The sequence below is a fragment of the Monopterus albus genome, unplaced genomic scaffold (genome assembly GCF_001952655.1).
Source record: "Monopterus albus unplaced genomic scaffold, M_albus_1.0 scaffold40.1, whole genome shotgun sequence".
NCBI classification, from domain to species: domain Eukaryota; kingdom Metazoa; phylum Chordata; class Actinopteri; order Synbranchiformes; family Synbranchidae; genus Monopterus; species Monopterus albus.
This window is the reverse complement of record NW_018127920.1, coordinates 4,179,193-4,196,047: the sequence shown is the minus strand read 5'-3', so window position 1 is coordinate 4,196,047 and position 16,855 is coordinate 4,179,193. Positions and strand designations below refer to the sequence as shown.

The 16,855-nt window shown below is 40.2% G+C and overlaps 1 protein-coding gene across 3 annotated transcripts in view; it reads left to right on the top strand.

Annotated features, from left to right (window-relative positions):
• The window catches only part of ccdc125 (coiled-coil domain containing 125), a 37,117-nt gene that overhangs the window by 808 nt on the left and 19,454 nt on the right, over positions 1-16,855 (top strand). Inside the window, exons 1-5 of one of the 3 annotated variants that reach the window (XM_020599398.1) lie at positions 3,056-3,077; positions 12,472-12,736; positions 15,089-15,147; positions 15,223-15,309; positions 15,989-16,066. In XM_020599398.1, the coding sequence (XP_020455054.1) occupies positions 12,508-12,736; positions 15,089-15,147; positions 15,223-15,309; positions 15,989-16,066 (453 nt within the window). In that variant the 5' untranslated portion in view covers positions 3,056-3,077; positions 12,472-12,507. Of the gene's footprint in view, positions 1-3,055; positions 3,078-4,031; positions 4,055-12,471; positions 12,737-15,088; positions 15,148-15,222; positions 15,310-15,988; positions 16,067-16,855 lie in introns of those variants that run through there. The other 2 variants (XM_020599397.1, XM_020599396.1) reach the window with 2 other exon arrangements.

Here is a 16,855-nt window from a genome sequence, read left to right as displayed (position 1 = left end):
TACAGATGGTTCTTTAATAGGTGAGGTCCTGTTGTCCTACTTACGGTGAGCACTTTTCAGCATTCGGTTGCATGGAGGGCTTTTAAGCTGAATGTCCAACTTCAAACTAATTTCACCTCTGGAAAAACGGGGGTTGGTTTTCATAATGTTCTAATGACATGTCCTGTGACTGTGGGTTCCAGGAATACAAAAGAATAGGCTGCCCTTAAACTGTGGCCTAATGTAACATTGAGTAGGCCACATGGTAGACATAGTCACCACGCAAAGCTCCATATACTTACACTGTCAGTTGGAATTTTCCCAAATAGCTTATTTACAAATATGCTAAACTTATAATCGACATATCTTCAAAATGGAATATACTGCACTGATGTTTCAGTGTTTGAAAGTTGGCACTGTGAGTATAGAAGGGATTAGGCTGCCTTTTGAGGAAGCACAGTCAAAAGGCAAACACCTAAGTGTTCTGTAGGTTGAACTACTGTAAAGATTATGTTAATATTATCTCTCTGGTGGCCATTTTTGGTTTCACACAAAGTTATACTAAAGATCTATGTTAGTTTTGTTATTACCTCCACCAAGGGCGGGGGTTATGTTTTTGTCAGCATTTGTTGATTTGTTTGTGTGCTTGAATCTTAACAACATAACTCAAGAAGTAACAAACAGATATGGATGATTTTTTTTTGGGGGGGGGGGATATAGGCCATGAAACTATTGGTTCAGTTTTTGTGCTAATCATGGCATAATTTGGATGTAGGAATATTTTTCAAGATTATTCACTAATGTGAGTGCTGCAAAGGCTGATGACTGTATGTGAGCCTCCTTGTGACCAAAGTGCACAGCTGTGCTGCTGAGCACTCCGAACACATATGGAGACAAGGCCCTGGGTTAATGACAGCTGCCCATTCAGTGACAATGGAGTGCTGTCACTCAGTCCACCCCGCTGTACCCCGATCTACTCTATGCAGTGACAGCTGGGCGAGAGCCTGTTGACTGACATTTGGAGCCAGGCTCAAAATTGTTATCATTTTCATCTGTAGGACTGGTATTATGGCATTTTATTAAGTTTTGACATTTTTTCAGGTGACAAAGTAACCACTTAGATTGAGAATATGTGGTCAGTCTGTCTAGACAATACCAATTTAGAATTTGCTCTGACATTTTTGGAGTTGTGAGCATTGGCATATGCTATATACGTATACATGTCTGTGGTTGTGCGTACTGGTTATCTGACCAAGCTAGCTCTATTAGAAGGCAGCTCCATCTCATTCAGAGCACAGCAGTTTGTCAGCAAGGATGCTGGTGTTCCAGCTGCACATTATAGATATGTTTCCACTGTCAGAACCTAATTTATTGGTGCTGTGCGTGCTTCCCTTTACCATCACCCAGCATAACTTCAAAAGTTGATGCAGACCATCCTATTTTGCTTTACTGTATTTTTCTCTTTGTCGCTCTCAAGGGACTGTGCCCCTCCAGTATCAGAGACAGTATGACCATTTTATCAAACAGCTGTTGAACAAGCAGAACACAAACTTGCAGAAATGTAATGTCTTCACAGCTTTGCCACTGTTTTACCCCTGTAGAAAAATTATATACTGACCATATTATTGCATTATTTCCAGGTGCCAGTAAAAGCGAGGAAAACATAAAAGAGAAAATGAATGTGCAAACAAGGAAAAGGAATGTGCATTATACACACACAGTTTAAATGCAGTTTTTGCAGATAGACATATACAAAAGTATATTTACAAGGTATTGCACTGAGGGTTGTTGTTCTGTTATACAGCCATGGTTTAGTTGTTCATCAGAGTGATAGCCTGGGGAAAGAAGCTGTCTTTATGTCTGGGTGTTTTGGCGTACAGTGACTTATAGCGAGTAGAGGAGTGGAGGAGTTCACACTGGGGAGGCAGCAGTGGTGCAGTGGGGAGAGCAGTCGTCTCCCAACTGGACAGTTGAAGGTTTGAATCTCGGTGCCTGCAGTCCACGTGCCGAAGTGTCCTTGGGCAAGACACTGAACCCCCAAGTTGCCCCCGATGGTTAGAGCCATCGGTTGAGTTGGAGCTGCAGATGGCTGCCTCAGTTCTGTACCGGAAACAATTTCCTTGTGTGTAACATACTTGGCCAATAAAGGTGATTATCCTTATCCTTGACCTGTTTGTGACCAGCGTGTGAGGGGTCTGCAGAAATCCTCTCTGCCTTCTTTCTGACCCATGAGGTGTACAGGTCCTGCATAGAGGGCAGGCAGGCACCGATGATTCTTTCTGCAGTCCTGACTGTCCACTGGAGTCTGTTCTTGTCCTGTTTGGTTGCTGAGTCAAACCAGACAGTGATGAATGAGCAGAGAACAGACTCGATGATTCCTCTGTAGAACTGTATCAGGTTGAACTTTCTGAGCTGACACAGGAAGTACATCCTCTGCTGTGCCTTACTGGTGATGGTGCTGATGGTGGACATCCACTTCAGGTCCAGAGAAATAGTGGAGCCCAGGAACCTGAAGGACTCTACTGCTGATGCAGTGCTGCGGAGTATATTGAAGGGGGATAGGGTGGAGGGCTTCTCCTGAAGTTCAACCTCCCGTCTGTAGGCCGACTCATCACCATCTCAGATAACACAGAAGCCCTTTGTGTTATCTGTGAACTTCAGGAGTTTAACAGAGGGGTCCTCTGAGGTGCAGTTGTTAGTGTAGAGGGAAAAGAGCAGTGGCGAGAGCACACATCCCTGAGAGGTGCCTGTGCTGATAGACTGGGTGTTATGGTTTGTGGACTTGCTTTGTGTTTTGTGCTTTTATTTTGGTTAGATTTCCTGTCTTGTGTTACCTCACCTGCCCCAGCTTTACTCCGCTTCAAAATTTCTGTTCATTGCTTCCACCTGCTGCTCCTTACCTCCTGGTCTCCTGTTTATATATCCTCCTCCCTTCCTTCAGTCTGGTTGCTGGCTCATCTGTTCTCCATGCTTTATTGCCCCCATCATCCGTCTCTGTGTACCACACCCTGCCTGTCCACTTTATAAGTTTCTGTATCAGTTGCCTTGGTTGCTTTTGGACTGTTCTTTTGAGTTTTTCCCTGTCAGCAAGATTCCTGGTTAGTTCTTCGGGTTTGTTTTAGTTGTTATTTAGAGTTTGTTTCATGTAGCTCCCTGACCATTCTGTTTAGCTATTAGTTTTGTACCTGTTTTGTGATGTCCTGTCAGGTTGAGCATCTGTTTACCCCTTTGTTCCACTTGATTTATATTAAACTGAATAAACACTACACAAGCATTGGAAAACTATGGCCCGCGAGCCATATATGGGCCATTAGACTTTTTAATCCGGCCCGCCGAACTTGTCCAAATTATATTATTAAATTATGTTATTAAACCTCATTCGTTTTGCCTTTTCCCTGCAATTCCCGCATTTAGACACATTGACCTCTACTTCACTTTTTTGCTTTGCCCTTTGACTCCTCCTGTAAAAATGAGCAGACCAAAGAAAAGAAAAGTTTACAGTGAGTGCCGAGTGTTTAATAAGGAGTGGGCAACAACTACTGCTCAGAGGCTGATGGCTAGTTTACAGACTCGGCAAAAAATTTTTCACCGACAAACTGTGATTCAAGAGTCAAGTACCAAGGCAAGTTTTATGCTGGCATTAAATTAGCAAAGGCTAACAAGCCTTTCTCCGAAGGCCAGTTTTTGAAAGAATGCATGGTAAAGCCAGCAGGTCTCTTGTATATCACGCAGGACAGTGACTCGCCATGTGGAACTGATTGATGAAGATATATCCAGCGAGTTAAACAAAAAGGCAGAGTCCTTTACGTTTTATTCACTAGATCGCTAGTGAACAAGACTTTAATCCTAAAGGACTTCTTTTCCGCTCGTGGCCTGGATTTTATGCTATTAACTGAGGCCCGGTGAAGTGGAAACCTTCTCTGAACTCCTTCCCCCGGACTGTACGTTCTTTAACTCTCCGAGGATTACAGGGAGAGGTTGTGGTGTGGCAACAATTTTTAGAAATTGTTTTGATTGTCAGCAAATTACAATGGATGCTTATTCCAGCTTTGAAATGCAGCTGTTTGTGATAAAGGTGAGCTGTCCTATTTTGTGTGTGGTAGTTTATCGCCCCCCTAAATTTAATAATTTTATTTGTGATTTCTTTGACTTTTTTGCTGGAATCATGCCAAAATATGACAAAATTTTAATTTTGGGGGATTTTAATATTTATGTGTCCTGTCCAACAGACCCCATGGTTAAGGATTTTATCAACATTATTGATTCTTTTAATTTGACCTAGTTTGTAAGTGGGCCTACTCATGCTCAAGGCCATAATCTTGATTTGGTGCTTTCTCTTGGTGTCCCTGTCTGCGTGATTGATATTTGTGATGTGGGGATTTCTGATCATTTCCCTGTTTTATTCGATGCTACAATTTCTTATTCTATAATTACTTCTAGTATGCCTGCCCGGCGATGTCACTTGATTACTCCTAAGACAGCTGAATTGTTTTCCGCTGCCTATAATGACTTACAGCCTCCTATGTCACTGGATGCTGGTCATGAAACTGTAGATGAGCTATTAGCTCGGTTTAGCTCTACATGCACTGACATCTTTGACTCATGTGCTCCTTTTAGGAATAAACGAGCCAGAATTAAGTCTGAACCTTGGCTAAATGAAAACACCTGTTCACTTAAACTTGTATGTAGGCAGGCTGAGCGGAAGTGGGAAAAAAAGATCTTCAGATTTTGCTGGATAATTTAAAAAAAGCAATTAAGAGATTATCAAAGTGCTGTCAAACTTGCTAGAGATCAATACTTTTCCAGGCTTATTGTAAACAATTGTCATAGACCCAGGGTGTTCAGCACCATAAATGCAGTCTTATATCCATCTACTGCTGCTTGGACAAATGTGTCCTCCACTACTTGTAATGAGTTTCTTCAATTTTCTTTGTGGATAAAATTGTTATGATCGGGTCCCAGACTGATGATTCTGTTCTGGATCCTTCTGTTGCTCCTATATGCTCAGCTGTTTTTGACCAGTTTGAGCCTATTTCATTAATTGCTCTTATGAAAGTAGTTCAGCTTGTGAAACCCTCTCATTGTCCTTTGGACATTATGCCAGCAGCTCTGTTTAAAGAGATGTTTCATAGTATTGGTTTGGACATTGTCAATCTTATTAATGGCTCTTTGGCTTCTGGGATTGTCCCAACGGCACTAAAACATGCAGTGGTTCAACCAATTCTTAAAAAACCCAATCTTGATATTACAGTTTTATCAAATTTTAGGCCAGTTTCTAAGTTACCATTTTTGTCTAAGATTTTAGATGAAACGGTTTTTATACAGTTACAGACTTTTTTAGAGAATAATGGGATATTTGAGAAGTTCCAGTCTGGTTTTAAGACACCATAGTACCGAATCAGCGCTGTTGCCGGTATTTAAGGATCTTGTGTTGACTGTGGATGAAGGTAATACTGCTATTCTGATTCTCTTAGCTCTTTCAGCTGCTTTTGACACAGTAGAACATCGTATTTTGTTGTCCCATCTGCAGCACTCTGTAGGACTTCATGGTGGTGTTCTTAAATGGTTTGAATCATATTTGTCTGATAGGAGTTTTTCTGTACTGCTCCAAACCTGACTGGTTTTAGATCACTTCTCAAAATGCATTTGTATTCACGGGCCTTTGACAATGTTATGGATTGATGTATTTGTTTTGACTATGCATTTTTGTTGTTATTTTATTGTGTAGATGTGTTTTATCTGGTTTTATGTATTTTTATAAATTTTTGTGTTTTACTGGCATTTTGGGTCCTTCCTTGCCTGAAACTTAACACCGGGTGCTTTGCCCCAGCCTCTCTGTCAGAAACCTGATTATATATGATACATTTGAAATACATGTAAAAAGAAAAACATCTAATTCCATGAAATAAACTATACATTACTAAGAATCAAATTGTTTAGTGTAAAAATGAGGTTTTCCCCCAATGAGGCGAATCATGCCAAGTACATTTACAATCTGAGAAATTAATGAATTCAATAATGAAATTAAATAAAATGAGAAAAGAATGCAAATATCTTGCTGCATGTATGATTATAAAATAAAACTTTCACCAATATCAATTATAAAGCACCAGAAAAATGTTGGCATTAGTTCGTTAATTAATACTGACAATCATTGTATTCTGGCAGGGCTGTTTTCAGTTTCCTGGTTTTCTGCAACACACCCATTAAACACACAAAGTGTTGGTGGAAGAAAGTAATGGCAACAGTGTTTTAATAACTGGTTGAACAACCTTTGGCAGCAATAACCTCAAGCAAGTGCTTCCTGTATTCTTAGGACATCTGGTGTAAACAGTCATTCCACAGCATCTCTATTGGGCTGAGGTCTGAACTCTGACTAGGCCACTCCAAAAGGCGAATTTTGTGTCTCCAAAGCCATTCTGTAGTAGATTTATTTGGATGTTTAGGATCATTGTCCTGCTGCATCACCCAGCTTGTTCTGAGTTTCAGCTTGCTGACAGCCACCCTGACATGATCCCATAGGATTAATTTTCCTCTCCACAAGGAAAGTGGTCTCGGCCCAGAGGCAGCAAAGCAACTCCAAATCATACTTCACTGTTGGGAGGATGATATCATGTTGATACACAGTTCTCATTTTATGCAATGCATAGTGCTGTGTGTTCTTCCCAAACAATTCTACCTTAGTTTAATCTGCCCACAGGACATTTTCCCAGTAGTGTTGTGAAGTGTAAAATAAAAAGATCACTGGGGCAAGGTATAAATATGCTGTTCGCTATATCACTAAATGTGAACAGAATATGAGAGCGGATGCTATGGCTGAAAAATTGGGACACAGTAATGTTTTGGGATTTTGGAATGAGGTGAGGGCTCTGAATAGGGTTAATTCACCACTGCCCAGTGCCATAGAGGGAGTATCTGGGGCTGATAATATTGCTGATCTGTGGAGAGAACACTATTCTGCATTGTTTAATTGTGTTACAAGTGATCCCTACGTAGTGGGAAGCATTGCTAGTGAGGATGCTGTGGTGATCACTTCTAGTGAGGTGCGTCGAGCAATAATGCAATTGTCTGATGATAAGGCAGCTGGTGCGGATAATATTACAGCGGAATATCTGAAGCATGCAAGCCCAAAGATTGTTGTGTTGCTTGCTTTGGGCTTCTCTGGGTTCATGACTCATGGTTTGCTACCTGATTCTCTATTGTCTGTTACCTTAGTGCCTGTCATGAAGGACAAAGCTGGCAAAGTTGGGAGTCTGGATAACTATAGGCCAATAGCTTTGGCCAGTGTTATATCTAAAGTTCTTGAGAAGATATTGCTTGATCGCCTGTGTCATCGTATAGCAACCACACATAATCAGTTTGGTTTTAAATCCAAGCTGGGGACAGATCTGTGTATCTACAGTCTGAAGGAGGTAGCACAGAAGTACCTCAGACAAAACTCCTCGGTCTTGATGGGTTTTATTGATGCGTCCAAGGCATTTGATAGGGTTAATCACTTTAAGCTTTTGGATAAATTAAGCAAAAAAGGGGTTCCTGATAGCATTGTATGTATGCTGATGATTTGGCCATACTTTCGCCCAGCAGTGCTGGTTTTCAGCAACTGCTGAATGTGTGCTCGGACTATGGATTGAAGTATGATGTGAAATATAATGCAGAAAAGAGTGTTGTACTGATCTGTCGGACTAAAGGGGACAAAGAACTTTGTTTCCCAGACTTTTGTTTGTCTGGACAAAGGTTGAGTGTCTGTAGAAAAACTAAATATTTAGGACATTTCATTACAGATCAGCTTTCTGATGATGAGGATATATATCGGCAGTGTCGCATTTTGTATGCTCAAGCTAATATGTTGGTTAGGAAATTTCACATGTGTTCTGCTAATGTTAAAGTTCATCTGTTCAGAACATACTGTACACCGTTGTATACTGCCCCATTGTGGTGTAAATATAAGGTAGCTACTTTACAGAAACTTAAAGTTGCTTATAATGATGCCTTGAGGATTCTGCTTAAGAAGCCTAGGTCCACCAGCGCCAGTCTGTTGTGTTCACAGGTCCATGTTGGTACCTTTCAGGCATTAATGAGAAACCTGATGTACAGATTTATCTGTTGTGTGAATAACTCTGAGAATAGTCTTATAATGATGCTGGCTAATCCTGGTTTTAGTGTAGTACGTTACCAATCCTCTCTGTGGAAACATTGGTATAAATGTCTTTTATGATTTTTTTTTCTTCTTCTTTTATATCCTTTCTTTTTTTCTTTTATTTCTTTTTTTGAATTGACCTTGAGTCTGCTAATAAAGGATGAAGATGATGATGATGATTAACTTCACAAATTTCAGAAACAAGCCCAAAGAGATAAAGCTTGGTAAGCACAGTGATTCATGGAGATGCCATCCTCATTAGAATCAGAATCAGCTTTATTGGTCAGGTGTGTTGGACACACGAGGAATTTGACTCTGGTACATCGGCTTCTTCTTCTTCTTTCGGCTGTTCCCGTTAGGGGTTTCCACAGCAAATCATCTGTTTCCACCTAACTATCCTCAGCATCTTCTGTTCTCGCCCCAATTAACTTCATGTCCTCTTTTAGCACATCCATATATCTCCTCTTTGGCCTTCCTCTTGACCTTACATTTCATGACCAGTTCATGTAGAAAACCAGGAAATTGCAAAGAGTTCTATTACTTTTTCTTGCGTATCACAGTAAGTTGTTATAAAGTGGAGGAATGAAATATTAAAGACCTGGGTGTTCACCTGTCAGAAGGACCTAACAATTTCAAGTTAGACATTTTTGTGTGACTTAGAGGAACAAGTTTCCAGTTGTTCTAACAAACTGGTCCCTCTTGTTCTATCACTGTTTGCACCTTCACCTGAAAGGTTAGAAATCTATAAAAGCTGCCCCATGAGACTGTAATGAGGCAGTGTTAATAATGTTAATAGCATGAAACAAAAGGGAATGTTCTCTGATGAGCACAACAGAGATGTGTAATGCTGCCATCTTTCTTCCCACTAAAGTCAAGTGCACTGGAGTTTTCCAGGTCAGTCTGTGAGGATATTGCAGCATATTGCCTAGCAAATTGAAATGATGTGGTAGAAAGGGTAATAAGGGGTGTGAGGGAGTGAGGTGGCGGGGGGTCAGGAGGAAGGATGTTCTACTACCCTCCTGTTCCTCTTTGTCTTTTCTGTTTTCTCCTTCAGTTCTTTCTCCTCACTGTTGTCTCCTTCTCCACCTTTTCATTCTCTTTTCTTTTTCTTTCTCCTCCATTTTTATGTTTTCCTTTATTTCTTTCTCACTCTCCTTCTCTTGCACTGTCATGTTTTTCTTGTCCTGCACCTTTGTAATAATAGGCTGCTGTTCTTTAGCTGCTCCTTTGTTTGGAGGACAAGCTCCTTTTATTCCAGATAAATTCTCAGTTCATCTAAAACAAGCAGTTAGAATCCAGCTAGAATACAACTAAAACAATCGGCTGAGGTGTCATCCCTGAAGCTCTTTGTTCTTGGAGGTGAGGAGGCTGATCTGGTTCGGCTCCTTCCTGAGCCATTCCTTACACAGCAGCTTCCTCATATCCTGCACCTCCTGCACTGTTTTCAGGTTTCCTCTCTGTGATTGCAGCTCCTTTTGCAGGCTCACCTCCAGAGCATCACACCTGGCTGTCTGTCGCTCTTCACTGTTCTTTAGCTTCATGTCTTTTTGAGCCAGTATGAGGAGCTGATACTTTTGTTTGAACTCCTCTTGGAGCTGGCGCAGCTCCTCCTGCTTCTGCCCTTTTTCCAGGAGGCCGAGCTGCTCCTTTCAGGTTGCTGGTCAGTGAGTTGTGGCTTTACTGCAGCCTGCCAGCGCTGCTTTGGGCCACAAAAGGCAGCTCTAAACTGCACTGACCCAAAAGCCTGAAAATACAAATATGTTGTTCTTAAGATACAGTCACAACACTGAACACAGATGAAACCACTAATGTCTGAGAACCAAGGAGAGCTCTTGGAGTGTCTCTCAACAGTGAGCAACAACTCGGATTCAAACATATTTTACAACAGAAATGTCTATACACTAGATTATTAAAAGTGGTCGTGGTCCATGTCAGTTGAGTTTGTTTGGGTTAAATAACTAAAGTTGTGACGCTCTAATCTATGAAAATCACTCGACTTCTTAGAAAATTAATAGACTTTATTGACACTTTAGACAAAATGAATAAATAATAGAATAAACTCAGCTGGTCTAGTAGGCCAAGTTGCCAAACAAGTCTCCTGGTCAATTCATACCTGGTTGCTTCAGAGAAGAATCAGGAGCGGCAACACAGGTAGCAGTTGCGCTTCACAGTTGGAGTTCAACTGGAAACTGTATTGTAGTTTCAGAGTTGTAGTATGTTCTCATATAGTTTATCAAGTTAATGATGTTCAAACAGCAAATGTAGATATAGTCAGTTGTTGTTTCACCAAAGACAAACATGGTTCTCAGTTCCGGTTGTTCAGTGTAAATGTGAAGTTTCTCTACAGGAGAGGGTTCCCAACAGAATGTACGTTACGGGGTCAGAATGTGGCAACGGTGGACGTCAGGCAAGCTCGCATGAGATGATTAGATTTAAGGAAATCATAAACTATCACATAAGACTTTACAGTGAGAGCAAAATGTGTATAAACCAAGTTTCTTTTGCATAGAAATACTAGAACATATGTACACCTCATTTTTTGATCTTTTGGTCATCTTTAAGTTGATAATTCACTGTTGTAATATTGTAGATAAGTCAGAAAATCAGGAAAAGAATGCCATGGGCTCTTTAAACCTGTTGGTAAACTAGGATATGACTATATCTCAGAAGAAAAAAGTGCCTATAACAGCATTGTTTCAACAGAAAGAAAAGTATGCTGCCTGTCTCGTTACTCTGAAAAATCCATATGGCAGCCTGACATCATATATTGTCAATTTAAATAGTTTGCAATTAAGTCTTGAATTATATGCAGCTGTTTTTTTTTAAATAGACTTTTTAATGCTCAGAAATATGTTCCTGACAGCTGAGTGATAGTTGACTGAGTAAATCCTTAGTTGGGTAAAGCCCTAGATGGGACATAGTAAATTGATAATTTTAGACTATATTCATTTAATAAATGTCAAAAGGCAACAAATAGCTGAACGGCTCTACAACAATCAGAGTAGTTTCATTTAACCATAAGGCAGACCATTTCATGTGTGTAACTAAATAAGTTCCATCTCCAGTCTCATGGTCAAACAAAACCTAGACATTCATGTTTGTAATTGTTGCCAAATGAATATGTTTGTAAAATGGTAATCCATACTTTGGAAATATTGCCTCTGCTTACTTCAGTTTATTACCCAGTTAATCACAGTTATTATTTAATAATCACATTTATGGCATCATAAATTGTTGGTTTATGGTGAAAGTGTACGTAAAGTGTCCTTAGACAAGACACTGAACCCCAAGTTTCTCCTATAGCTGTTCTGCCTGCCATTAACCATTTACCAATCACCACCAGATAAATATAAATAGGCCTGTTGTTCCATAAAAGTGTTCCACCAAGTATCATGGGGTGTTCTCAATTCTCAACCTGATGTAGGAGTGAGGAATGATCATATAACATACATACAAGGTACCTATGGTCTGCCGGTTGGGCAACCCACTCTTATTTTTCCCAGCTATTGAATGCTTTGGAATGTATTGCTTGTGAGTAACTACGCAAACAACTAAGCAAACAGCAGAAGGTCCTCATTGTTTACATGTTTTATTGTTGTTTCAGTTTTAAAAATCCTGTGTCTGTTTAACATAGCCCATCAAGTACCCATTGAGAAAAGGTGGCAAAGTTAATAGTAATCTGGACCACAGCAGTGAGTTTGTAGGTACTGAGTAATGACTTGATCTCTACATTCTACCAGACCATAAGCACACTGTTTACATATAAAATAACCAGACAGACATCTGTGATTTTGCATAATCTTTTACATGCAAATCTGGGCTGGCTCATTTTGAAAGCTTTTCTGCCCCTTTTCTTTTATATGTGGAACACATATTTCACTTAGATTTATCCATATGTGAAGGGGATGCTGAAAACAGAATGGAGGTTCCAGTTCATGTGCAGGTGCTGTCACCTATTGTGATTTTGCCATATGTAAAAGATATGATATAATGAAAATTTATATCCAAATAAAAAAGAAACAAAAATCAATACAAGGAATTTTATGACAGTGATGTCAAAAACCCATAAAAAGCCACCTAACCCTACATGGGTATAAATGGTGTCTTAATGTTTAAAATCTCTGGTGAGATTATTGCTTATTATTTTTAACATCCCATGGAACGCAATAGCACTACTGTAGATGTAAATAGGAAAATATATTTTTATGCATTTTGGGTTCACCATTCAAGTTTGAGCATATCAATATGTGGTTTGACAGTAAGATACTAAATCTATACTAATATACTATAATAGTAAGGTCTAGACCTTACTAAAGTGTCCTGAGATGACTTTTGTTGTGATTTGAATTTGACAGGTTTAGCAAAACCAACTTGGGTTGGACCTGGTGCAGATGCAGGAAGTCAGTAAAACCTGCAGCCTGGATGATGACATGTTGGATGGAGACCTGGGTGATGGGATGGAAGTCAGAGTAGCACCCAGCTCTACTGTGAAGAAAAGCAGTTTCACTAATCTTGTAGAGACCCCGCTGCCCAGCAGCCAGGCAGGAGAGGTAGCCTGGATCCCTGGACTGAAGGCTACAGAGGCACAGCAGAGAGCCCGCTGGAAGGTGCCTCACTGCGGTAAGAATGTCTGCGAACAAACCCTTTACTGTAGCAGGAGCTAAACAGGTAACAAATGATAAATGCAAGATAACATCAAATTCTGACTTTGCTTTTGTTTAAAATAGTAGACATCACTTCACATAAATCAAAACATATTAAAGGAATTAATAAAAATTTTTTTTTAGCTATTTTGCATTTTGATCTGACAGCCTCCGCCAAGGGTGGAGGTAATGCTTTTGCCAGTGTTTAAGAGCAGAACTCTTATTTCTCAGATTTTGATTACATTTTTTGGAGAGGAAGGGTATGGGCCACAGAACAATTGGTTAAATTTTGGTGCTGATCTGTATCATAATTCGGATACAGGAATATTTTAAATGATTATTAACCACTATGAGTGCTGGAAAGGCTGCTGACTGTACTTGGGACCCCTTCTGGCCAAAGTGCGCAGCTGTGCTGCTGAGCACTTTGAGCACATACACAGCTGGGGCAAGAACTACTCTATGCAGTGACAGCTGGGTGAGAACCTGAGGGCAGAGATTTTGAGCCATGCTCAAAGCTGTTAGCATTTTCATCTGTATGACTGGTATTGTGCCATTTATTATGTTTTTTACTATATTTTCTTAAGCAGCAAAGTAACCACTTAGATTGAGAATAGGTGGTCAGTCTGTCCAAGTAGTGCAAATTTAGAAATTTGTTTCAACATTTTCAGAGATGTGTCCTTATTATCCAACCAAGTTATCTCTATTAGCATGCAGCTCCATCTGGTTCAGAGTACAGTGGTCTATCAGTGAGGATGCCAGTGTTCCAGCTGCATTTTATAGCTGCGTTTCTGAACCTAACGAGCTGTACACCCCATGCTTGTCTTAACCCTCACCTGGCATAACCTCATGGGTTGACTCAGAATGTTCTGTTATGCTTTTCCACTGTATTTTCCCTATGTTCCTCTCTGTTTAGAGGGAGGGGCTGCACTCCTCTCACACTCACTCATAGCTGAGCATGAAGTAACACTCCACAGTGCAACAATCAGCCAGTAACAGAGACTGTATGAGCAGTTTAACAAGCAGCTGTTGAACAAACAAAACACACACTTGCAGAAATGTGGCGTCTTCACCACTTGCCACTCACTGAAATCCCTGATTTACCCCTACACCAGTGAATGTCTGTCATGTCTATTGTTTTTCTTGAATACATTTCAAACTAATGATATCAGCATCATTCCAAATGCCAGCACTAGGTTTTCATGCTAAAGTAGTCATATTATGAGGGGTAAGCTATCATAAGAGTATTGCTTTTATGGCATTATGGGAAAACAGACTTGCCCCTTGGAGGAGGTTGCACTCTCTGAGTGCTGTCTAGTTTTTTATTGTGTTCCACGAGTAAACAAGTCTTTAAAGTGACTCCCGATTGGATCTGGTAAATATTATGTGAAGGTAGTGAGGAGGTAGGTTGTTGTGGGTTGACTGTGGTTCAGTGGGTAGTGTGGTTGTCTCCCAACCGGAGGGTTGGAGGTTCAAATCATGGTGCCTGCAGTCCACATGTCAAAGTGTCCTTGGGCCAGACACTGAGCCCCCAAGTCGCCCCCGATGGTTAGAGCCATCGGTATGAGTTGGTGCTGCAGATGGCTGCCTCGGTTCTGTACCGGAAACAAATTCCTTGTGTGTAACATACTTGGCCAAATAAAGGTGATTATATACTGTATATGATGATTATTGTGAATGCTATCCTCTTTATGTTTGTTGATTCATTTTAAATTCTTAACTGAATGTATGTAATTCCAAATAGTAAGAAATTATTTCCATATATGTTATTGGGGGGGTAATTTCCTTTTGTCTTACACAGGGTAGTTTCAGAGACAAACAACAGACAGATGGTGAATCCATGCATAGCCTCAAGTAGCAATTTACAGCAAACCTGTTTATTGAATCTGTATCCTTATTTCAGGTAGCAAAGATTTTCACTTTGATCTCATTATAGTGATAATTTTTATTGTGTAGTTGTATTCAGAAACCCTCCTTATTAATTTGTCTTTTGTTTTCAGTCACTAAAACAAGTAGTAGGATGTAGCCATTACTTACAAATGCCAGAGCAGCTTGGGAGAAAGTTCAGCTAATGTTGCATCTTTGGATGGAACGCTGTGCTCTGCAGTTATCCTTGCATATGTATGTGATATATGTTTTTCCACCAAAATGTGACCGACAAACTCTATTCTAACTGCAGGTTTAACCACAAAGCCAAGTGCTGACCATGCAACAGCCTTGTAAAGCTTTTTGAAGAAGTCACAAATGTGTCCTAGTTCCAACTGCTTTTTACAAACTCAGTGCTATGAGAACACGTACATTTTCTCTGAGTTCATTTTTTGTGAATCAGTAGGCTCCCTGCTTGACCTGTCCAAAGATGAGCTGAAAGACAGACTCCAGGAAGCAAATGAGGTAGGAAAAATGAAGAAACTCCTCACTTGACTCCAGCTTGGCAAACTGTAACTGATGGTTCTGCTGTGTTGACAGATGATAGATGTATTATGCTGTGAGCTGGAAGTGGCACATCGTTACCTTGAAGGCAAATATGAAGCTCTGAAGATCTTGCAGGGAAAGGTAGAGCAACACACCCACATAGTGTTCTGTAGTTCATTTGGAATAAGATGAGTGCCCAGAAAGTAAATGAAACAAGTAGTCATCAGGAATGCGGCTTAGTAGGCATTCTTTGCATCTAGTGGTCCATTTCCCAGCCTTTTTCTCTTGTGACTCCTTCAAAATGAAGCAATGCATACATGTGTCCTTTGACCTTTTAATACTTTTTTTTAACATCTCCCCCAGGATGGATCAGGCTAGCTGTTCTAGAGCTTGTGATCATATCACATGGCTGTCCAGCTATCAGAGTGTCATACCCTGCTTTTTGCTGTAATGTACAAGGATATCAAAGGGACACTTGAATTTCTGAGGTTCATGAAAGAGGAGAGCACAACACCTCCTTTGACCTTTATCAGCATGAAGTTACTATAAATGATTGGCCTTCCAGTCCTTGACAGATTTTCAGCTATTTTGTAAAATGCTCATTTTGGACACTTGTAGACAGCTGCTAGTCTGGCATCATATGTGAACATTATACTGTAGCAGAATCAAAGTAAGACATCTCCAGAAACCAGTCTTTCTGCTTTAACACAGGCGCCTTCAGTTGTAGAGAAGGAAGTAATCAGGTTCTGTGATAAGTTGAGCTAAAAACCTGCAGTCTTGTTCTTGATCAGCTGATGACTGACTGCTCTTCTTCTCACAGGCCATTCTAGACAAGGCCACGAGTCACACTAAAAGTCTGCTACAGAAAGGCGAGGAGAGGGCCAAAGCTCTGGAGAAGGTGACTACTTTTCTTTGGTCAGTTGCTCATAAATGTGCAGGCTACTCAAATAAGGGCTTGGTCTGTTTGTTTTAACATCATACAGCCAGGAACTAACTTTTCCCGTTTCTTAATGACAAAGGGAAACAACAGCAATTCTCCAAGAAATGGTGGTGTAAGGAAACGTATCTATGTTTACATTCAGACTGACTTCATTGTATGATTACACTATAGTTTCAGGTACATTTCCCTCTTGGTGAGAGGGGCATTAAACATAGGAACAATCCACAAAGTTGAGAAATATCTGAAAATATGAAATGGGTCAAAAATGAAGATGAACATAACACAATGTATATTTAAATATGTTTAATTTTGCACAACAAATCATTCCTGCAACTATACAGTCCAGTTGCATTGTGAGAATGTGAGTAGAATGTAGTGAACATGCTACAAAAGGAATATCAGTAAACATAATCCAAGAAAGTCACTTTCGGCTTTTCCTGTTTTTAGGGGTTGCCACAGTGAATCGTCACACTGACAACTCGCATGTTGACATTTGGCACGTGTTTTACCCTGATTCGAACCCGGGCCACAGCGGCGAGAGCGCTGCGCCTTAACCACTAGCCTATCAGTAAACACAATCCACTATATAGTAAACAGGAGGCACAACCTTAAATGTAATTTTTGTCAGTGCAACAAGTCGACTCAAAGAAAAAACTTGTTAATTATCTAGATCATGACCAAGACTTTTCAAGGTAAGATAACTGTCATGTTCTGCACCTACTTCCTTTTGGAGAATCTTATTTTAAA